The 25,366-nt window shown below is 35.7% G+C and overlaps 2 protein-coding genes across 5 annotated transcripts in view; both read right to left on the reverse strand.

Annotated features, from left to right (window-relative positions):
- The window catches only part of LOC128556860 (uncharacterized), a 50,245-nt gene extending 25,902 nt beyond the window's left edge, over nt 1-24,343 (reverse strand). Inside the window, exon 1 of one of the 2 annotated variants that reach the window (XM_053542671.1) lies at nt 24,156-24,343. In XM_053542671.1, coding sequence (XP_053398646.1) covers nt 24,156-24,213 — 58 coding nt within the window. In that variant the 5' untranslated portion in view covers nt 24,214-24,343. Of the gene's footprint in view, nt 1-14,698; nt 14,887-24,155 lie in introns of those variants that run through there. The other variant, XM_053542670.1, reaches the window with a different exon arrangement.
- The window catches only part of LOC123556442 (uncharacterized), a 468,205-nt gene that overhangs the window by 164,695 nt on the left and 278,144 nt on the right, over nt 1-25,366 (reverse strand). The gene's annotated exons all lie outside the window — the stretch shown is intronic.

The raw sequence follows: 25,366 nt of genomic DNA on the forward strand, positions 1-25,366 counted from the left end.
CTTGGTACCCTGTACTCAGACAAGTTGTTGAGTATTTTAGTGTAATTATACCTTAGATGGACCCTATTTATATATATTTAATTCATTTGATTTTGTAGCTAATAATAGAGCATTTCTCAGTATTTACACTGTCTCTTGTCTACTTGTTGAAAATAGGGTAAGTGCGAGGGTGGCATGCCCTTATCGCGCTAAAACTCCTAGTTTCTATTTATAGGTCACTGACCATTCAAAGGTGTTGGCCATATTTTTGTCAGTTTTGTACTGCTTGTTACGTATATTGTTTTGTTTGTTGGTGGTGGTATTTCTTTTCTCCATCGTACCCTTACATTAACGGCCCTTTCCTATTACTATGAGTTAGGTTTATTGCCCGTCCCAGGGAGATTTTCCCACTTTGTTTTTTATTTCTGCTTGTCTGTTTGGTTGCTCTGTGCGTGCATGCCTGTGTCCGTGCGTGTGTTTGTGTGTTTCTTTCGTGCATGTTCGTTTTTGCGCTTCTATGGTTTGTGATGTAGGGAGACCTTTTTTTGAGCGCGGCTTTCCCTATTGAAAATTCATTCACTCTCTTGAACATCACCACCCCTGTATCTACCCCTTACCCATTTGTGTATTTTGCATATAATTAAAATGTACTTGGTATTGTTTTTTATCAAACATCATGTCTGCTATATCTGTCCACTATTGTTTCTTTTTCGAGTATACTTTGCGATGCATGTCTCTCTAACTGTGTATGCGATGCTCTATGTTACCGGGAAATCTACTTAATCTGTATCATTTTGCATTTGTAACAAAGTACTTTTGTACCATGGAAGTTGCAATCTAGTCTATATGCAAAATATACAAATGGGTAAGGGGTAGATACAGGGGTGTTGGTTTGCTACGTTAACTTCGAGCCGCAATACACTGCCATATCCCCACATACATCCCATATACTTTGCTTATTTTAGGAATCGTTTCACTAAAGCTTGGTATTTCTAAACTTTGTTATGTTTTCGCAAAATGTAAATAAATTTTAGCAGTAAGTCAATTCGATCGTACTGAAACTAACCAGAAATGAAAAAACATTGCAAATGTGTTACGTTAACCGATATTTAAATGGTATGCAAATGTATTGTCATTGTGATATTTGTAATACAGAAAAATAAAAAATATCAACTTAATTTAATATGGAATTCACTCGTGATTTGCGCGCCCTAGTTATGTATATCTAAAGCATATTGATGATTACAAAGGTAATTAAACATTGTACAAGAATTATTAGTTTTCAAGTTTCAAGCTACATTTTCTTTTGACAAAAAAGTATTAGACCTATGTGGTATATAAACATCATATGGCGACAGTGACTTTTTAAACATAAAGCGATAAGTTTTTACTGGTATAACACAACATGAATGTAACCATATTTTTACCTATTAACATTTATCTGTGTGAAGTTAGCAGAATAGCAGAATAGCAGAATGGCAGAATAACTCCAGCAGGATAGCAGAATAGCAGAACAGCAGAATAACTCTAGCAGAATAGCAGAATGGCAGAATAACTCCAGCAGAATAGCAGAATGGCAGAATAACTCCAGCAGAATAGCAGAATGGCTGAATAATTCCAGCAGAATAGCAGAATAGCAGAATGGCAGAATAACTCCAGCAGAATAGCAGAATGGCAGAATAACTCCAGCAGAATAGCAGAATGGCAGAATAACTCCAGCAGAATAGCAGAATAGCAGAACAGCAGAATAACTCCAGCAGAACGGCAGAATAGCAGAACAGCAGAATAACTCCAGCAGAATAGCAGAATAGCAGAACAGCAGAATAACTTCAGCAGAATAACAGAATAGCAGAATAACTCCAGCAGAATAGCAGAATGGCAGAATAACTCCAGCAGAATGGCAGAACAGCAGAAAAACTCCAGCAGAATAACAGAATTGCAGAATAGCAGAATAACTCCAGCAGAATTGCAGATTAGCAGAATAACTCCAGCAGAATTGCAGATTAGCAGAATAACTTCAGCAGAATAACAGAATAGCAGAATAGCAGAATAACTCCAGCAGAATAGCAGAATGGCAGAATAACTCCAGCAGAATAACAGAATAGCAGAATAACTCCAGCAGAATAACAGAATAGCAGAATAGCAGAATAACTCCAGCAGAATAGCAGAACAGCAGAATAACTCCAGCAGAATAGCAGAATGGCAGAATAACTCCAGCAGAATAGCAGAACAGCAGAATAACTCCAGCAGAATAGCAGAACAGCAGAATAACTCCAGCAGACCAGCAGAATAACTCCAGCTGAATAACTATAGCAGAATAGCACAGTAACTCCAGCAGAATGGCAGAATAACTCCAGCAGAATAGCAGAATAACTCCAGCAGAATAGCAGAACAGCAGAATAACTCCAGCAGAATAGCAGAATGGCAGGATAACTCCAGCAGAATAGCAGAATAGCAGAACAGCAGAATAACTCCAGCAGAATAGCAGAACAGCAGAATAACTCCAGCAGACCAGCAGAATAACTCCAGCTGAATAACTCCAGCAGAATAGCAGAATGGCAGAATAGCAGAATAACTACAGCATAATGGCAGAATAACTCCAGCAGAATAGCAAAATTACTCCAGCAAAATAGCAGAATAACTCTAGCAGAATAGCAGAACAGCAGAATAACTCCAGCAGAATAGAAGAACAGCGGAATAACTCCAGCAGAGTAGCAGAATAACTCCAGCAGAATAGCAGAATGACCCCAGCTGAATATCAGAATAGCAGAATAACTCTAGCAGAATAGCAGAATAACTCCAGCAGAAAAGCAGAATAACTCCAGCAGAATGGCAGAATAACTCCAGCAGAATAGCAGAATAACTTCAGCAGAATAGCAGAACAACTCCAGCAGAATGGCAGAATAACTCCAGCAGAATGGCAGAATAGCAGAATAACTCCAGCAGAATGGCAGAATAGCAGAATAACTCCAGCAGAATGGCAGAATAACTCCAGCAGAATGGCAGAATAGCAGAATAACTCCATCAGAATAGCAGAATAACTCCAGCAGAATGGCAGAATAACTCCAGCAGAATGGCAGAATAACTCCAGCAGTATAGCAGAATTACTCCAGCAGAATAGCAGAATGGCAGAATAGCAGAATAAATCCAGCAGAATGGATGTATAGCAGAATAACTCGAGCAGAATAGCAGAATAGCAGAATATCTCCAGCAGAATAGCAGAATGGCAGAATAGCAGAATAACTCCAGCAGAATGGCAGAATAGCAGAATAACTCCAGCAGAATAGCAGAATAACTCCAGCAGAATAGCAGAATAACAGAATGGCAGAATGACTTCAGCAGAATGGCAGAATGACTTCAGCAGAATGGCAGAATAACAGAGTAGCAGAATGACCCCAGCTGAATAGCAGAATAACTCCAGCAGGATAACTCCAGCAGAATAGCAGAATAACTCCAGCAGAATAGCAGAAAAACTCCAGCAGAATAGCAGAATAACTCCAGCAGAATGGCAGAATGACTCCAGCAAAATGGCAGAATATCAGAATAATTCCAGCAGAATGGTTCGATAAAGCCACAGAAGAGTTTATTTTTCTTAGTTTTACAATATTCGGCCAACATATGCAAAACGAATATATGATGAACAGTTTAATGTTACTTCCTAAATCCAGCTTGATTTTGATTTAACAGATTATTTGATTCTAGATACATTGTCAATCTTTCATTTAAAACAGCCGTAAATACTCATACAACTCAAAATATTTATCGGTCTATAATTCTGAGGATCTTGTATATTGCCCTTGTTATTATAAATCTCAAGACACGTTTATATTGTTTGGCTGACTTCAACATTTCATTTTTATTTCCGTCAGATTTAACAGATCTATACTTCTTTTTATGTGTATGAAAATCATTATGTGCATTTCTGCAATCAGCATTAAACCATTTGTTGTCTGTATTATTTACATAGCATCTCTTATTTGTTAAGCCAAATGTTTTCTTAGCTGACTCTACTAGTACCGTTTCAAGAGAATTAACGATGTCATTCAGCTCGGCCTTATCCAAGTCTGATGATATACTTTTCGGGTAAAACATAGAATAGTCCTATAAAAAATCATTTGAAAATGACCTGTAAGATCCAAAAAAGATGACAAAAATATCAAAAATAGCCTTACCAAAGCAGCAACATCTGCTTTACATAAATTGCTATTTTCCGCTCATATAACTTGTCATACAAAATTTTCAGAGTCTCACTTCTAATATTAGATGTTTATTCACTAAATTTTGAAAATTATTAGAAAGGAAAATACCTCTGAGGCGGTGATTTAGATATGAAAGAGAAGGTTGTATTCACCATAGAGTATTAACATAAAACGCCATTTAAATGTCATAACTTTTAAGGACACTCTAGTAGTGAACTATTCTGCTATTCTGCTGGAGTTATTGCTTTAAAAAAACTCATGTTGCAAAAAATAGTCTTTTAGCGTTGATGTTAACTGTCATGCAGATGCGAGTCCAAATAAAAACATAAAACTCTTTTAATTTTTTATATTGTCCTGCTAATCTGATATTCTGTTGCTTTGTTTTTTGGCTGGCGTTATTCTGCTATTCTGCTCTTCTCAAGGAGTCTGCTATTCTCCCGAAGTTTGTCTGCTACGTTGCTGGAGTTATTCTGTTAGTTTCTAGCTTAGGCTAATTTTAATTGTGCGAGGTAATATGCGAAAGGTATATAATGCATAAAAGCCGTTCTTTAAGTTGTTCATTTCAATGTCAAAACTGGTTTTCTAACAAATTATGGTAAACCGTTTACCACACACATAGTCTTAGGCTAACTTAAATTATCATTCAAATGCGAGGTAAAATGAACAAAAGTTATTCCGCTAATCTGCTGGAGTTATTCGGCTATTCTGCTTGAGTTATTCTACTGTTCTGCCATTCAATTAGAGTTATTTTGCTATTCTGCTATTCTGCAATTTTGCAATTCTGCTAGAGATATTCTGCTATTCTGCTATTCTGCCATTCTGCTGGAGTTATTCTGCTATTCTGCCATTCTGCAGGTGTTATTCAGCTATTCTGCCATTCTGCTGGTTATTCTGCTATTCTGTTATTCTGCTAGAGTTATTCTGCTACTCTGCTATTCTGTCGTGCAGCGGAAGTTATTCTGCTTTTCTGCCATTCTGCTGCTGCCATTCTGCTGGAGTTATTCTGTTATTCTGTCATTCTGCTGGAGTTATTCTGCTATTCTGCCCTGATGGAGTAATTATGCTATTCGCCAATCTGCCATCCTTCTGGAGTTATTCTGCTATTTTGCTTTTCTGCCATTCTGCTGGAGTTATTCTGCTATTCTGCTAGAGTTATTCTGCTATTCCCCTATTCAACTGGGGTCATTCTGCTATTCTGTTATTCTGCTGAAGTCATTCTGCTATTCTGTTATTCTGCTATTCTGCTGGAGTTATTCTTCTATTCTGCTGGAATTATTCTGCTGTTCTGCTATTCTGCTTTTCTGCTGGAGTTATTCTGCTATTCTGCTATTCTGTTATTCTGCTGGAGTTATTCTGCTGTTCTGCCATTCTGCTATTCTGCTGGAGTTATTCTGCCATTCTGCTATTCTGCTGGAGTTATTCTGCTATTCTGCTATTCTGTTATTCTGCTGGAGCTATTCTGTCATTCTGCTATTCTGCAATTCTGCTGGAGTTATTCTGCCATTCTGCTATTCTGCTGGAGTTATTCTGCTGTTCTGCTATTCTGCTATTCTGCTGGAGTTAGTCTGCCATTCTGCTATTCTGCTATTCTGCTGGAGTTACTCTGGCATTCTGCTATTCTGCTGGAGTTATTCTGCTGTTCTGCCATACTGCTATTCTGCTGGAGTTATTCTGCTATTCTGCTGGAGTTATTCTGCCATTCTGCTATTCTGCTGGAGTTATTCTGCCGTTCTGCTATTCTGCTATTCTGCTGGAGTTATTCTGCTGTTCTGCTATTCTGCTGGAGTTATTCTGCTGTTCTGCCATACTGCTATTCTGCTGGAGTTATTCTGCTATTCTGCTGGAGTTATTCTGTCATTCTGCTATTCTGCTGGAGTTATTCTGCCATTCTGCTATTCTGCTGGAGTTATTCTGCCATTCTGCTATTCTGCTGGAGTTATTCTGCTGTTCTGCTATTCTGCTGGAGTTATTCTGCTATTCTGCTGGAGTTATTCTGCTGTTCTGCTATTCTGCTGGAGTTATTCTGCCATTCTGCTATTCTGCTGGAGTTATTCTGCCATTCTGCTATTCTGCTGGAGTTATTCTGCCATTCTGCTATTCTGCTATCCTGCTGGAGTTATTCTGCTGTTCTGCTATTCTGCTATCCTGCTGGAGTTATTCTGCCATTCTGCTATTCTGCTATTCTGCTGGAGTTATTCTGCCATTCTGCTATTCTGCTGGAGTTATTCTGCCATTCTGCTATTCTGCTATTCTGCTGGAGTTATTCTGCTGTTCTGCTATTCTGCTGGAGTTATTCTGCCATTCTGATATTCTGCTATTCTGCTAACTTCACACAGATCTAACATTTGCATATTTTATTAATTTCCTAAAGCACATTGTTCCTATTTATTTCTGTACTCTGTAGTTCATGTTATCAAAGTATTTAGTTTACAATCTAAACACTAGAAAATATTTAAAATAGTAAAATAGTAATAAAGTAATAAACTCATCACTCAAAAAACGATATTCGTTGCATTAAGGTTTTATGCAAGAATATCGACATTGGCCTGGATCACATGGCTTCGAGTTTCTCGCTTGTTATTCCATTCCATAAACTATTTTTTATTTCCTCTAGGTAAAAAGTCATATTGCAAACAGTGCCGATAAAAAAGAAGATTGAATTTGGCTTATTTCACTGATTAAGTTCATTGTGACGAAATAAAAGGTTATCATGTCACTTAAAGCATGGCTATGAAATCTAAACAACGCATTATTTTGTATATTTTCAGAAAACACTCTCAGAAAACACACACTACAAAACGAAAGTCACAAACTTTTGCCTGATGTTCTGATGAAATCAGCAAATATTTGTAATCAAAATAATTTTTAGTCTGTTATTCAATGCATATTAAAATATCTACAATGAAAACAGCCTATATTCATGCTTATTAACAGCGAGCTTCAGAGGTTCAATAAAGAACATTTTGAGGCTAAAATTACAAATTATTTGAATTGTTTTACCATAATTTCGTATTAAAATTTATAAGATGTATTCATGTCAACCATTTAGAGCGTGGTTCTTCTAGATTCCTATTTGTGTCGTAAATTCGTCCCTATGTACCTTAAGACGGAGGTCGTTTGAAAATAATTTTCATAGCAAACTGTCAACTTAGAAGAGGTCCCGCTATAATTGCATACAGCAAACCAAATTCATCGCAGATCGGAAAGCATATGAAAGGAAACTTGTTCACTTCGTTTCCATTCAAGAATTGTTTCAAAACTAAACGTGAAATAATCCTACTCAAAAGGCTATGTATATTTTGAAAACAAGCAAGTTACACACTGTTGAAGCAGCACGTCAAGGTGTTGCGGTTTATAAACGGTTCAGTGTATGTCGCAGCTTTCTGGACCAAAGACAACTCATAAGCTGTTTTATATAGGGTTCATTCAGGTCCTGCGAAAATCATGCTTTAGTTTTAAACAGTATATTCCGGAACAACACTTACATGTTCACAGTGTAAGTGTTTTGACTTTATTGACATGATAGTTACATGATGCTTTACAAGCTTAAACTTTTTTAAATGGTATTGACGAGAAAATGTACCATACTGTTAAGAACATCCATCAACACTCGTTTTGATGAGGAAAATGAAACATAAAGGGACAAACTGGTCAATTTAATGTCCGGGATAAAGCAAGCGGGGAGACAACATTTCGCCATTTTCCCCTCGTTTTTCTGGTTTTTCAATTTTTTTATTTCACTTTAGAACAAATGAAACAATTAACAACATATATACTACCTCTTTTGTATCTTATCACTGGCCTTTCGAAAAATTCAATGACCTGGACCACGGTTTTGAGCTATAAGGAAGAAAAGTGCCCATGTAGCTTTATGCGGATGACATGGGGATGTTTACTAAATCGAAGATGATTTGCAAAGTACGCTAAACTTCCTACATGGCTGGTCTAAACGATGGCCTTTCAAGTACTGCCATTGAATATGTCATTGTACAGAAATAGGCGTTGAATCAAATTAATCAGTTTCAGTTTCTATTTCAGACTAATTCAAGTGCATGCGCTTCCGAGAAGGTCATACGTCACAAACTGATCAAATATTTACTGTCGGTGAAAATGCTCAAGTAATTGTTGAGACACATAATGGGTGATACTTTTCATTATGAAAGGTAAGGGTAGTCTAGGAAGCACAGAGCACCAAAAACACAGCCTCAGAGCCACGCGTTTGCAAAGTAGGGCACAACAAAATGAAGCTGTAATGGAAAAATATTACAGACGGGTTGCTTCAAAAATCTAACAAGTACATATAAATTCATGCCAAATATAGATAGAGGGGGAGGAAGTGGTAAGAGGTAAAAAGGGGAGGTGGGGTAAGTTGAAGGGGAAAGTAGAACACGGATAAATATACAAAGGCAATGCCACGTTCCTTAACCACACACTACAACGTAAACCACAATAGCGCAGACATTTATGTACAAAGATAAACACACAAGCACACCCAACTAACTAACATAGAAAAACAGACAAGTAAGATACAAGAACACAGTAGGACACCGCTTTAGACTTACAAGCACACAAACGCACCCCTATAAGCAGGAAAAAAATAGTGTACCGCCTTAGGATTCCGGCAGCCAAAATAAAGGGGAGCCACGAAAACTAACTCAAAGTAAAGGGGGAGGGGATGCAAAAAGGAGCGTAAATGCAAGGGGAAAGGAGGGGGCCGAAAAGGGGGAGTGAGGAGGAGGAAAAACCACTTACAACAAACAAGACAACATATGCAACAGACAATACAAGACAGACAGAAAACAAGTTGAAAATAGGGACACCGCCTTGGAACAGTCAGTAACCTATATAAAGGAAACTGGGGGTTTAAACGCGTTTAGGGCATGCCAACCTCGCACTTACCCTATTTTCAACCAGTTAGACAACACAATGTAAATAAAATCCCCGCTGAGAATGGCTCTAACCTTAGCGCAAAAATACCAAATTAAGTAAAACATAAAATTAAGGTATATCTAAGGTATGATTACACCAATGTACTCAACAACTTGTCCGAAGTCAGAGCACCGAGAGCCTAACTTTTAAGGACAACTTTGAAGTTTATTTCTCCATTTCTCCACAAACGCTGATATTATTGGTGAGAGCGTGCGTCGAGTACTCGGAAAGATTCATCATTAAAGGGACATGAGCCTAAATCCATTTGAATATTATGTATCAGGTGTTACCCCATTTAAACTATTGCTCTGTAGTTTGGGGATATATACCATAAAATTTTGAAAGCATATATTGCCACCAAAAAAATAATAGCAGGCTATCAATAATATTCTACACTTGACAATAAGGTATTTTCTTAGGGTATATAGGTTTTACGCCCTTGGTTGCTGTTAATGGCTTTTTGGATTGCTGCCCAGTAACTACAAATGATGGATGAACATGATTCGTTACTAGAACAGATTGATAACAGTTACTCTAACTAAATACATTTTCAATTAAGACTATACAAGCAGTCGTAATAATTGGTGTAGTGAGTTAGGAGACATTTAAATCAAATGAGACCTTAAAGCAAGAGCTATGTTAATCTAAAGACAATAAAAGAAAAGCTGAACTATTACTTAGCATCATATGGAGCGACAGCTTACTGAATATATTCAAACTTAGACAATTTGCTAAATTTAATAAAAGACTGAGAGTTATATGATTTTTGATAATAAAAATCTGAAAGTATTGAATATCTCTGTTTACAGTTTACGAAAAATAATGTTCTTTTCATGTGACATTTCGCATGCTTTCGGTTTTGCACTTATAGACCCATTGGGCCGGGCTTGTCTAACTGTTAAATCATGTTTATATGCTTACATACGTCATGTTAATAAACAAATTTCTCTTCTTATTTTATTTTATCTTATCTTATCTTATTAAAAACCTGTCGTTATTGTTTAATAAATCAGCTTGCATACATCTGCACAATGAGATTGTTGGAAATCACTTTCTCACACACAAGATATCTACCATGGATTGTCTTAACGCCTTTTGAATGAGAATATGGTAATCGATTTATTCTGCAGTAAAATATATGTTATGTCGTTTGCCGTGCTTTGACAATTATAACACGTGTTACAAAATCCTGTGCATTTTCCAAAATAACGATAAGGAAAAAGTCGAAATTTCACCTTGAGCAGACAACGATTGCTCTTTGGATAAGACGATTTATGTCAGTGATTTTTATACATTTTACAGATCATAGATTTATCAGATCAAGAGGTTCCAACGTGGTTAATTTTACGTAAAACATGTGGAGAAATATGGACTAAAGTACACAGTTTATATTTTCTTTCTATAAACAATGGTCTGTAGTTGTTTTTCTTCTACACCCAAGCTGTCCTTTCAACTTGAATTGTATATGGCATTATTTGGAACATTTTATTGTGCTAGAAGTTTCGTTAATAGAAGATAGTAACCAAAACCCAGTGTTACATAGAACGAATGGTTTGTCCTTTATCCTTGTATGTTTCTTTTCTTTGATGCCAGACTATTACACTACTTCACTAATTGTATGTGAAATTTCTATCCATACTTAGAACAACTGATAAATCCTTTTCTTGCTTGCCGAATTCTTCAAACACCAAAAATAAGAGGGCCAAGATGGCCCTAGGTCGCTCAACTGAGAAACACATCATAACAGTTTTAACACGTTTCCCAGATGACCCATATTTGAACTTGGCCTAGATTTCATCAAGGCAATCATTCTGACTACATTTGATGAAATCCAGTGTAAAATGCAGCCCTTATTGCTTACACAAGTTTTTCTTTAATTTGACCAGGTGACCTAGTTTTTGACCAAAATGACCTATATTCAAAACTCGACCTCGATTTCATCCAAACATACATTCTGACCAAATTTCATGAAGATCCAGTGTAAAATGCAGCCCCTATTGCATACACAAGGTTTCTCTTTGTTTTGATCTGGTGACCTAGTTTTTGACCATAGATGAGCTATATTCGAACTTGACTTAAATTTTTATCAAGGCAATCATTCTGACAAAATTTCATGAAGATCAATTGAAAAATACAGCCGCTATCGCATACACAAGGTTTTTCTTTGATTTGACCTAGTGACCTAGTTTTTGACCCCAGATAATCCATTTTTGAACATGGCCTAGAATTATCAAGGGAATCATTCTGACAAAATTTCATGACGATCAATTGATAAATACAGCCCCTATCGCATACACAAGGTTTTTCTTTGATTTGACCTAATGAACTAGTTTTTGATCCCAGATGACCCATATTCGAACTCCTTCTGGATTTCATCAAGGCAATCATTCTGATTAATTTTATGAATATCCAGTGTAAAATGCAGCCCCTATTGCATACACAATGTTTTTCTTTAATTTGATCGGGTGACATAGTTTTTAACCCCAGATGACCCATTTTCGAACTTGGCCTAGCTTTTATCAAGGTAATCATTCTGATCAAAATTTATGAAGATCAATTGAAAAATACAGCCTCTATCGCATACACAATGGTTTTCTTTGATTTGAGATAGTGACCTAGTTTTTGACCCAAGATAATCCGTTTTCGAACTTGGCCTAGATTTTTTCAAGGTAATCATTATGACAAAATTTCTTGAAGATCAGTTGAAAAGCCTCTATCGCATACACAAGATAAATGTTGCACCCAGAAAGACGACAGACAGACAACAGACAGACGACGGACGACGGACGCCGGACATCAAGCGATAACAAAAACCCAAGTTACAGCTTTATTATGGTAGCGTATGCCTTTACACAATCATAAATTACAGCAAGGAGTCATCTTACATATAGTAAGTCACAAAAACTAACAAAAGATAACCATGGATGAACAGCTACACTGCGCATGTCTGTTTACAAATAAACAACAACATTTACAAACCAAACATTCTCAATTGAGTTGGCACTGGTTTCTTGTACTCTGTCATTAGAAGCTGTCAAATTTAATTTAATTTTATTTTAGATCTGGTGCTATATGGCCTTTATATTTTATGAATATCTTTCTTAAGTACAATATGGGTTGATACTAATTAGTATTTTGCTTTCATTAATTAAACAAAGTGCGTTTTCGTCAGGAAAAGAAAATGTGTATGGAAAAATATTTCTTAATACCACAGCTGCTATTTAAAGCAAACTAATTTTAGACAGCAACTTAATGCGGCATCACAGATACCATAAATGATATAATTACATTAACGCATACATATATGTATATTATTGTAACACTGTCGGTACACAGTGAAGCTAATGTCGTTTACCTAATTTGGGGCACCATTGGCAAACGCCCTAAGTACAATATGGTGATAAAATGTATTTTAAGACTAAGATAACTGGGTCACATACAAGTTCTTTTTTGTCCTGTTGCTATCTGTGATACAATAAAAAAAATTCCATGTTGAAAGCAGGAAAGTGCTTAACCACGCGAAAACTATTTTCAAGCTAGCACTGAAGCGGTGACATAAGTTATCGACATATCGTTACAATTATCGTATGGAACCTATTTCAAACTTGTTATTATATGGAATGTTCCTGTTGATATTTTAAAACAAATATATGTCAAATATTAAGCGAAAATGTAAATGCAAGTACAATATATTAGCAATTCGCGATACAACGTTCTGAGCTTTTTTTTGTATGAGAACAGGATGACATTTTATGACGAATAAGGCTTGGAAAGTAAAATACAGAAAGGTATCCACTTGACTGCGTTGCGTTTCAACCCACTCAGAAATAAGTTGTTAATTAAATGTTGTTGTTGTTGTTTGTTTTTTTTTTTTGGTTTTTTTTGGCGATCTCAAATACATAAACATGAATAAATCTATGAAAATACGCATAGTTTGTCTTAAGAAGTACCCCTTTGAATACGAACTGGTTCAATAATTATTTAATCCTCCATCCCCCCCCCCCCCCCCCCCCCCCCCCCCCCCCCCCAAAAAAAATGGATATGATACAATATTTTAAGGTGACAACAACAATCTCCTTTCTTATGTTTACAGGTAAACTCAAAGTACATATTTCTTTTTCAAATCCATTTTAACTTTTACATTGTACATGTTGACAATATTGTAAATTATTTTCCAAAACGTTTATGGGTAAACTCAAAATACATATTGTACTTACAAAATCCTTTTCAACTTTTACATTACACATTTAGGTTGACCTTTACCTTATTATTAGAACAGAACTACTTTCTATTCTTTATTTAGAATAGAAACTACTTTTGGAAAATCCATTTTATCACGAGCGTAGCTTGATTCAAAATTTTAAGTCTCTCCCACTCCAAAGAACAACTTATTTTCTTGTTATAGTTATCCATTGTGGAACATATAATTTCTTTCTAAATATGAAATTTATATCTATCTTGTTTCGGAACCACTGTCAGTATATTAACCTTTAGCCTGCTGACGGCACATGATTCTGCCTTTGCGACCAGTGTAGAACAAGATCATGGTCTGCACTGCTCGCTATTCAGTCAGTAAATTTTCAGCAAACACCCCTTCGAATAATGAATGGTATTGCCCAAATTGAATGATGGACCAGTCCATATTAAAAATTTAGCAGGGTAAAGATTGAAGAGAATATGCTTTGTTTTATGCCCTTGCTGTAGAAATGTATATGTAAATGTACCTGGGTTGAAATAAAAGAATAGCTGAGTTGAGTTGAGTTTACAGAAGTGTTTGAACAACGGCACAAATCTCAGATAAATGAACACTTGTACTACGAAACGAACACATTTGAGCTTGCATTTAATTCAGTACACAACGGATAGAAATTCCTTTGAATTATACTTACAGGACAAAAATATTGTCCATATTTCTCTACTTGCCTAAAAGTCACCACTGAAACAACGTTTGAAGTACCTGATCTGATAACACTATGATCAGTGTGATTTTTGTGTCAGAGAAAATTGACATTTGACAGTTAAATATCCGGTTTCGGTGTTTCATACTCTGAATGTCAAGTTAAGTAACTACGATATACATGAAAAAGAAAGTAGGTGTTTTACATGCAAGTAACGAGCAGGATGTATAAACGTATATATTTCCTATCTTGAAAATTGTATATTGTAGCGAACTTTTTCAACCACGAATGACTTCCGTCCCCCATACCCCTCTCCCTCCTCCGCGCACGTCAGCACAATGACAAGTACGAGTCATGATAATGACTGAAATGTTACTTTGTGGTAAAAAATAGAATTATGAAATGAGCTGCACCACGAGAAAACCAACATAGTGCGTTTGCGACCAGCATGGATCCAGACAAGCAGCCATGCTTTTCGCCTTTTGCAATTAGAGAAACCGTTAGTGGATCCTGACCAGGCAACTGCGCGGATGCGCAGGCTGATCTGGATCAATGCTGGTCGCAAACGCACTATGTTGTTTTTTTCTCATGGCGCGGCTAAAATAGTATCACGCGTTAAAAACTAAAATGAATTCTACTACTAAATTAATTTGGCACAATACTACATACTACAGATAGATATGTAAATCTTACCAGCGAACACGGTTTGAGTCAATCTAATTCCTGTGAACAGAGCAGCAAGTATGATTCTTTCGTCCATAATAACAGCGCTAACATTACATAGAATTGTATAAAATACACCAAATTTACAGGATACGAAAAGGAAGGAACAACTTGAATGACGTGATAACTATATTATTAATAGTTAAATTTTACATGTTTGCCACACTAACATCCGTACAATTTTATATGCGCAGTCACTAAATGAGTTAATACGTTATCAATGATTATCACTCTAGTTGTTATATTACAAATTCATTCCAGTAACAATTTGCAACAGCTTTTTTCTTCTTGTTTATTTTCACGTTAACATGAGATATTTAATTAATGTGAATTATAGACGATGAACTGCTTCCAAATTTTACTAAAGTATCTGTTCTGTTCTGTTCCATTAAAACATCTGTAGAATCCCACCTTATCTTTCCATTTTAACACGGAAGTTACAATTTTTACAAGTATTTGCATTTTGGGAAATGTGACAATATATGATATTAATATATAAAATTTGTTTTCGCTCGATTATAGTAAAAACTTCAAACGTATTCAACAACTGTCAAGTCCACTTTGTGTAAGAACCAGTACTGGTGAAGAGATGTGGTCGTGACCGCAGTGGGATTCTAACTCAAGTGCCACGTATAAAGCGTCTACCGCCTTAACCACTGGACCACTGCTTCTCTTTAAATATGGTATTTACGGCATAACTACTAATTAAAAACGGAACTAACATTCAAGGTTTATACATTTACATCCTTTTGTTCGTGATATATTCTTTCATACAAACTTCAATTTATCTCAGAAATAATTCACTGATTTAGCTTATGTTCTTATGCCTATTGTTTAGAGGTTAATACACAATAGAGCTGGGCCGGGAGGTGATAATCCAGGGTTTTAGCCCGAGTACCATTATTAATTCTGTAAAGTCTTATGTGTTCTTTTCCGACACGTTTAAAGCAGCATCCAAGTGCTAACGACTTAACGTCCGCTCGCCCGCGCACTGATCATGACGACGTTTAATGTGTCCATTCGTTTCACGCGCACGTGTTCGCCGGGCGGATTATGATTAAGAGTTTTCGGCTCGGGCCGATTAGTGATTATTATTGCGTAAAAGCAATAACCTGCTGAAAACACATTCATTTTTGTTACTATATATAGTTACATATGTATTAAAGGTGGATAATCAGATTTTGGCCATGTAACGGATTTGTTCGAAACTTTAGCATCTGATCATTTACACTCATTTATGTTCACTTAACACTTAATACAAATTAGATTTTCACTGGAGGTATTTTTAAAATTTCATTTTCCTATCCTGGTTGCCCAACCAAGATAGAATTATTTTATCATAAGTATAAATTTGATAAACATACTTTGCCTAAGGAAATGTATAAATATTAGACATATTGTAATATATTTGTAAAATATTTGCATTAAAAATTATGTATTTAGATGGAATTCATTAGAAACGCAAGTTTGAAAAATTATTATTACCTCCCTTTGCCTATCTTGGTTGCGCAACCAAGATCGATTGGAAATAAATGAATTCAGAAGCTAGATTTATCTTTTATTCCACCATAAGATGAGAAGCATACAATTCACATCATAATAAAGAAATTATATGAACATATAATACATAGACAAAACATATCTATTGAACACAAAAGAAATGAGAAATGATAAAGTGTAAAAGCAATTTACATTGAGATAAATGACAATTTATAATTTCTAATAATGAATGTTTAAGAGCTAGTCCATGATATTATTTTAAGTGTACATAAACAACAATAATAGTGTAAAACATACGGCATGTAAATATTTATCAATATGCAGTTGTTTAGTTTCATAATTAGTAAGAAAATATGTATTAAACATATTTTACTGAGTTTTCATTAATACATCAATTTTGAATGAACATTCATTATTGTCCTTTTGGATATTGTATTATAATTTATAACTGTATTACTTATACGTAATGAAATGTAAAATGCAAATAAATACATCCGCTGTAACCCCTCAAACAGAAAACAGTGTTATTCTATTTATACAAAAAACACTCAATAAACACTGACCATTACAAACTTATTGATGGCACTGTATCAATCATGCAGACTTTGAAAAAATGTTGAATGTTTCTAATAGTCCATAAATACTTCACGTACTATAACTACATGAATTAAGTTTCGTTTTTCAATTAGCTCTAACATATTCACTTTGATAATGACCTAATCTCGAAAGTCGAAAATGTTAGACCACATAATGAAAATGTTAAAGAATTTTCTCATTAATCATAAGTATGTCCGTGCCTTATTTGTCTTAGAGCGAAAACGAAAGATTAAAAGGCAAATAATGCAGGAAATGTTTTATCATTCAAAGTTTTTTATCATAATGAAATAGCACAAACATTTATATTTACATAAGATAAGTTAATAGGCACTATAGAACTACACTGCATGTGATTTTAATTAAAGGATGTTTCATACAGTGTGTCACACACAACTTTCGAACAGTGTCATTTATAAAACGTAATCATAATATATTTATACTGTCTAACAGTGTCATTTATAAAACGTAATCATAATATATGTATACTGTCTATATTATGTTTTAATGTATTGCCTTAAGTGAAAGGCACCTGGAAATTCAAAGATTTTGTGAGATGATGAATAAAGCGCAAAATTATTTTATAGCAGGAAGTTCTTTGAGACTCGCTGATACTCATAGTTGGGAAGCCAGCTAGCATTTCCAGTATTTGATTTCGGAAATTTAATTGGTAAAATGTCACAAACAGTTCATTTGGTAGTGATTCATGTATTTTTCTCCAGAAAACTTGCCTCAATGTACCGTTTTCAGTACAGAACAAAATCAGGTGTTCTGCAACAGTTTCTGTACACAGTTTGCAGAGTGGGCAATTTACAATGTATGGTCTTGAAAATAATTTATTAATAACTAATACTACCGTCCTACAATATTTCAATTGATCCCGGTATATTTGACTAAAGTGCCATGAGACACATGGTTTTATTTCACTATGTATACTGAAAAATTCGTGCAAGCTTCTGTCACTTGATGCACGTGCTTCAAATTCTATGTTCGCTAATTTCTGTACTGCATATTTCACTGTCTTTTTCCATGATTCAAATACCGGAAATTCTCCATCACAAATGTATCTGTTTAAAGTATCTAACAACTTATATTTGCCCAGAATTCGGTATATGTCTGGTATAAACCCAGTGATTTTACTCGGGCTTTTTAAAAATATGAATAATCTGTTAAGAAATATCTGTTTTACTTTTTGCTAGTATCTAGATGACATAACTGACCAAAGAATTGTATTTTTCTTTTATCGATCTCGTGTTCAATAGAGGTGAATCCTAAGCAACAGAGCGCCACGTCGGTTCTGCTTGAGCGCGGAAGATTTTGCATATGTTTCACGCACTGGCGATGCGCTCTTTCTAGGATTTGTACCTGCGTTGATGATAGATCATTCTAAAGTTCACAGCCAAAAAGTGCTTTAGGTATCACAACAGTCTCGTATAAATGCTTTTGTGTGACAGGATGAAGACCATTTACATGTACGCCACAATTAGATAAACTAAAGAATGTTTTCCGTAAATTGTCACAGACATTTTTAATATTGTAATGAGTATCCATATATTTGTTGCACACTACCCCTAGATGAGTATAAGTTTCCGTCTCATTGACTTGATCGGGACCTAGGCTCCATTTACGGGAAGTGTTTTGAAAGGAGGCATGTGTCTCGTTAAAAACAATAACATTACTTTTTCTAGCATTATATTGATAGCGTTCTTTTTTCGAATTATCATAACATATGTTCATAAGATTATCTAGTCCCGATTTACTGTAAGATATTAGCACCATATCATCCGCATGCGTAGGGCAGCAATATCTCGTTCCATGCAACGTCATTGAATTTTGTGAATTGTCAATGGTGTCTAATAGGCTGTCGATAAATACTATATAGAGCACAGGGCTGATACACTGACCTTGTCTTGTTCCTTGGAGTATTGGGAAAAAAACTGGAAATATGTCCCTGTGATCGTACGCAACTGAAAACGTCATCAAACATGTTCAGGATTACTTTAAATATACAGTCATTTATGCCAGTTTTATATAATTTTAACATCAAAATAGTGTGGTTCACATGGTCGAACGCCTGCCGAACGTCCAGAAAACACGTATACAGTTTGCTGTTATGGTCCCGTGCGTGATTTATACTTTCACGTAACAAAAATGACGTCATAGTACAGCTAAACCTTTTTTGAAATCCGCCTTGCAGGCTGTTCACTTTCAGAGTATTGTCTGTTTGCATGATATCAATCAATATTTTTTCATACAATTTCAGCACCACTGAACATAAGCTTATTGCGCGATATGAGTCTGGATCCGATTTCTTTTTTGGAGAGCCCTTATATAATGTTGAGATAATCCCTTTTCTCATGTCTGTCGGTATGTATGAAAATTCTGTTATTTTCTGGTAAAGTCTTGTAATTGACGTTAATAAAGCGTTTCCGCCATGTAATATGTGTTCATAGTTTATTTTATCATAGCCACAAGCTTTACCGTTTTTACAAAGTTTCAAATTCTTTTCAACCATTTCTTTCGTAATATGTATGTTTTTTGACCTTTTGCTTGACAACATCGATTTTACCGTACACAACTCCGTTTCACATTCCATTAAGCGTTCGTTATCGAAAGTGTCATGCTCTGTTGGGGAATAAAGTTCTGAGAAATATGACCTCCAGCCGTCGTTAATATCTTTTGGAGTGTTGCAAATACGTCCCTTAAAATCCATTTAAAATACTTTTGAATGGTTTCGCGGCTTTCTGTGTTTATTTATAAGTCGCCAGAACTCGTTGTTGTCTATTTCAGCTGCCATGTCTATTTCTAACTCCACTCTTTCTAAATGCTGCTGTACCTTTGTACGATGTAACTGTCTGAATCTGTTCTTTGATAGTTTATAATCCTTGTAAGTTTGCGATGTTTCGGTTCTAGGTCTATTTTCGGTAATCCAGTGGCGTCTTTTTACTTGCATAGCCTCATGTAGTGCTGAAATTCCTGATCCCAGTATGGTTTGATGTAAGATTTAAATTTGACTCTGGGAATACAGGTATCGGTCTCGTCCCGAACACATTTAACTACAAGTTTATACAAGTTATCTATATCTTCTGTACATGATATTTGATTAGTCAATGATTCTTTTATACGTTCATCGTTTTCTAAAAATGTACGATATTTTTCTAGATCACAATTCTTTACATTTTTCCAGTTGATAATATTTTCAGGTCCATATGAAACTTCCGACAGAGGTATTTTAATCTTACACAAAATTGGGCGGTGGTTTGAAACATTTAAGCAATTATCGTCTTTGATTTCGCATGCATTGATGTAATCAATATAATCACTTTGTATCAGTATGTGATCAATCAATGTTTCCCTTTTGCTGTTATATGGGACATTACTGAACATTGCTCCAGTGCACACTGGTAAACCGTTTATAGCAACAAGTTGATGTCTTAGCATAATATCAACTAATAAATTGCCCCTTTTATCACAATGGAATGTGTTCTCGTGTCTCGAGGGAAGTTCAGTATTAAAATCACCCATTATAAGTAATGTACCTTTATTTCTATAACTACATAATATCCTTTCAACATCATCGATGCTATTCTTGTAGGTACAAATTGAATGGTTTTTACATGGCAGATATACTTGGAATACATATAAATAATTTCCAGGAGATGTATTAATTTCTATCCCTATAATATATCTGGAATACAACTCCAAAGTGGATATAATATTGTCTAACCTTTTATGCCACATTATTGATTGGCCACCTTTACCGACACGTCTATTTCCCGGTATTTGTAAATCGGGGTCAGAAAAAGAATGGTTTTTATGCAATCGAGGAAGTGCAAATCATGGGGGAAAAGCCAATGTTCGCTTAGCCCAATAATGTCAATATAAGATTTTTCAATTAAGTCACAGAGATAACTTGCACTGGACATGATACCTGCTGCATTCCATGTTGCAATGTTAAGACATGTACTCATTTAGTAGTCATCTATGCCCTCTGTGCTAAGCACACTATACCTATTGTAACTGTACCAGTCTTATGCTGAATACTTTGATTGGTCTACTGCAGAATTGTATCCATTACCTGTATAATTGTCTCTATTATTGCGTCTTTTCAATGCATTATAAGGGAGCCAAGGTCTACATGTAACACCTGCTGGCCAGAAGTATGGATCTTCAGTAAGCAAAGATGCAGTATCATCGTCTTCGACATTTAATCTAATCACAACATTGTTGAACCTTCGTTTCCTGTAAATAGTTACGTTTGTTACTTTTGGCCCACGTCTTGATATGTCTATCAAATGCAAATGTAAAACTAGACATTGTATCGAAATAAAAAGAAATACCCAGCTTTTTATATACTTTCATATTAAAGGGGAGTAATTACAAAAGTTAATAAAAATAATAAAATATACATTTCAAATAGGAATCTAACTCTATGTAATCGGTCTTTTTGTTCCTTAAATAATTCTCTACCAGAATAATTATACAAAAAGTAAAAAATGTCATTAAATGTTGATTAAATGTGATTGACCACCTTAAGAGACATTTCTATGTCCAATACCACTGTTTATCCAGTATATGGATAGTATTTAAACGACTGTTACATTTAAATTATACCAGTGTTGCCAAATGTTGCATTTCACCTTGAAGGAGACAGTTCTAACAAATATTACAGATAAACTGATTGCAAATGTTCTACTGAAAACAAACTAATCCTCGCTCTTGCCAGAAAGACGTAAAAGTGTTTCCGCTTTCTTTTCTTGTTCAATATTGTAAGTACTCCTTTTTCCGATTTTTTTTCGACGAACATTCGACCAAATTCGACGAGTAGGTAGCTTCGACTATGTGTCGTATTCGGCGAAGTGTCTTTCGGCGTAGTGTCGTAGATCCGTAGATCCGTGAAATATTTACTCTGTTTTTGTTCTACCAAAATATCGGACGAAAAACATATGAATAGTGATACTTCATATAAGTAATTTTCGTGTGAATGAGATGAACCCCTGTTTACATCGTTGGCATGGCGGGAGAAATTCGTTTGATAAAACTGTTTTTCAGTACACATAAGATGTAGCAAATTTTGTCAAAATGTAAAATAAAATACAGTAACTGTAAATGCAGTAAAAAATATCAATTTTGAAAAAATAACCACTTGTTAGGTTTGTTTACATGACTGGCCAATCAGAACGCACAGACGTTACCTTATTCCCAGTAAGTTCCTTGTACTTTTTTTAATTGGTGGTCTCTGACTTATAGATGAATATTTCGTGTCATATTTTCCACGTTTACAGTGTTATTGTCAAACGTGGTCCAATACCAAATGTTTTACGAAGTTTTATCAAGGAATGTTCAGTTTTAAGAAAGATATGGACAGTTTACTGAGGTCACCCCCTGTCGATTTATATGCCTAGATTCAGACTCTGTCGGCAAAAAACAATACAAGTAGATTTCTTCTCATCAAATGCTTTACAAATTTGGTTGTAAATATCTATTAATTGATACACTGTAGATTGTCCAGGAATAAATCCTGACTGATTTTTATACATAAATTTATTTGCATGAAAATAGTTATATAGGCTATATTCTTAAACATTACACGTTCCAACAGCAGATAAGAGAAACTGGGCGGTAATTGGAAGGTATGGACTTATCACCCTTTTTAAATAAGGGCATTACATTTGCATTTTTCCAGCATTCTTAGTATACATTTAGATCTAGAGACCTGTTAAATAAAATTTTCAGTGGTTCACAAATAGTAAAATGTGTCTGTTTTAACATACGGCGGTTGGAATACGGTGTTCCGTTTGGACAATCGTGACTTTTTATTTAATACTAAACCGCGAAGCACGATGGTACGATGACGAAAACGCGATGGCGCGATGATAAAACAACGATGGCACGATGGTGAAAACGCGATGGCACGATGATGAAACCGCGATGGTGCGATGGTGAAATGTCGATGTCATATCGCGTTTTCATCATCGTACCATCGCAGCATCGTGCCACCGCGTTTTCATCATCTTTCCATCGTGCCATCCCGTTTTCATCATCGTAACATCGAGTTTTCACCATCGTGCCTTAGAGGTTATTACACAGGGCTGGTGTGCCTTTAGGCGATATTGGCATACTAGGAGAGGTATTGGCCCGAGGGCTTTAGCCTTAAAGCAAACCAGTCCTGTTTTATAACCTTTTTATTGCATATGTTCCTCTATACTGTTAAAGTAATAACGACATTAAAACAATTTCATGTTGGAATATTTATGTAATGCGCGGGAACGTCAACGTTTTCTGATGACGCTGACGTCATTTCCCTTCAAACATTTGTTTTTAATTCCTGCATTTTAGTGCCGTAGTTTCTTGTGTCCGACTTATTCAACCACCATAGAAGAAGCTGGCGAAATTATGTATTCATACAATGTATTCTTTAAAAAAAAAATTAGTGTTAGTTTGTATATAGTTGACATTCTGCCAGTGGAAGTATAAAATCTTGATGTTTTGAACAGCCGGAAGTGTGCCTGATATGGATTTTTGGCAAACCCGGAAGTGTGCCTGATATCGATATCAGGCACACCAGCTCACAGGAACGCAAATATCGGCCTAACGCTGCTCATATACGTTTAAATCCAGTGCAAATTTGTTACTATATTTAGTAACATATGCAATAAATTGCGTTATCACCGTCGTAACATCACGTTTTCACCATCGTGCCATCGCGTTATCACCATCGTACCATCGCGTTATCACCATCGTACCATCGCGGTTTCACCATCGTACCATCGCGTTTTCACCATTGTTGCTTGAAAGAGTTGCCTCATCCTTTTTACAGACTGGGGTCGTGATGGTTAACAAGTATGCTGAGTATCAAAGCGATATCACAATGGACTTTGAAAGTATTTGGGGTGGTACGCCAACTTTAACATTTGTGTGACACTCACGCCGACGCCGGGGGAGTAGGATAGCTCCCCTATGTGCAAGAGAAACAACCTTTCATTGTTTGTAAATGAAGATGGGAATATCTGGTTTTCGGATAACAGTTTACACGCTGACTCGACAGAGCCTCATTACCGCTTGAAGAGTTGGGTTAAACATATTTTATTTTGCAATATTTTAACAACATGATTACAAATATACAATAAAGGATTAAACAGGAAGCTTTATAAGCTCAAGGTTACCTTCAAGCCGGATATTGCTCTCTTCACAGATTTTTATGATGTACCAAGCAGACATCAATGAAAATGCCTAAAAGTGCTCGAACGTTGGAAGTATATTGTTTGAAGAATTGAAGACATGAATCAGTTAAGATTCAAAACCATCTCTTAATAGAAAAACAAAATCTTACCAGCATCCGTACATCTTAGCCACACAACTGCTACTGTGATCAACATTAGAAATTTCATGTCCTTAGCAGTACATTAGATTATTACTTTGTTTTATATTTTCATGTAAACGTATAAGTTATATATTGCGCACTATATCAAGAAAACAGAAATATTTCGCTCAAAGTAAAAACAAGTAACTGAAGTATTAGGTTAGATGTCATAGATTTATAACATAATACCAACACTTGATATGTCATATTACAAATCAGAAATTGTATACAATGAAACTCCGTTCACTTCCTTATCTGTATCTCTTTGTAATTGTATCTTTATGACAAAAGTTTCAGGTATTTTATTTCAGCTTAAAACAAGCAGCAAAGTCCCCGAAATCAAGTTGATTTGGAATTAAGAATATCTCTCTTCTCCTTAAAATCCACTAAATGTTATTTCCTAGTAAAGAAACTTCAGTTTCCTGGCTTGAATAAAACTATTTAATAATAAAGTTGGGTAAAAATGAATCGTTGCAAGTCATATAATTCAGCATATTGTTTTAAATATGTACGAATAGGAATCATTTTTATTTGTGCGTTAATACGGGTATATAAACCACATTGGGATTTCCCACGCATTATTCAAGAATCGATGGGCCAACAACATCTACCGTGTACCCTCTCCTTTCGTAGGCATCAATTGTTCAGTAGGACCAACTCTTTCGGAAATAAAATAATTGATTTCCCATGTACCTGGGTGTCTACATCAGCCAGGACTAGTCATGGCGCGAGCACATAAATCAGACATCAGCGAAGGCACTTTGATCTGTTGGATTCCTGCGGAGAAACCTAAGGAGCTGTCCACAGGACGTCAAGGCACAGGCATATACACACTTGTCAGGTCTGTCCAGGAATATGCTTCTACAGTATGGGACCCTTACCATCACCAGCAGATCCAACAGCTTGAAAATGTCCAACGCCAGGTAGCCAGATTTACCACCGGGAACTATTTCTCTAGAGACCCTGGATGCGTCACTAGCATGGGAGCCACTTGCACACAGGAGAGCCAGGAATAGGATCATCATGCTCTACAAGATCACCAACTTCATAGTAGAGTTCTCGTTACTGTGACACCATTACACCAACAACAGGACTCGATGCTCCACTACCAACAACACCACGCATATCAGCGAGGTCGATGTATATAAATACTCCTTCCTACCAGCCACCATTAAATTGTG

The sequence above is a fragment of the Mercenaria mercenaria genome, chromosome 5, assembly GCF_021730395.1.
Source record: "Mercenaria mercenaria strain notata chromosome 5, MADL_Memer_1, whole genome shotgun sequence".
Taxonomy (NCBI): Eukaryota; Metazoa; Mollusca; class Bivalvia; order Venerida; family Veneridae; genus Mercenaria; species Mercenaria mercenaria.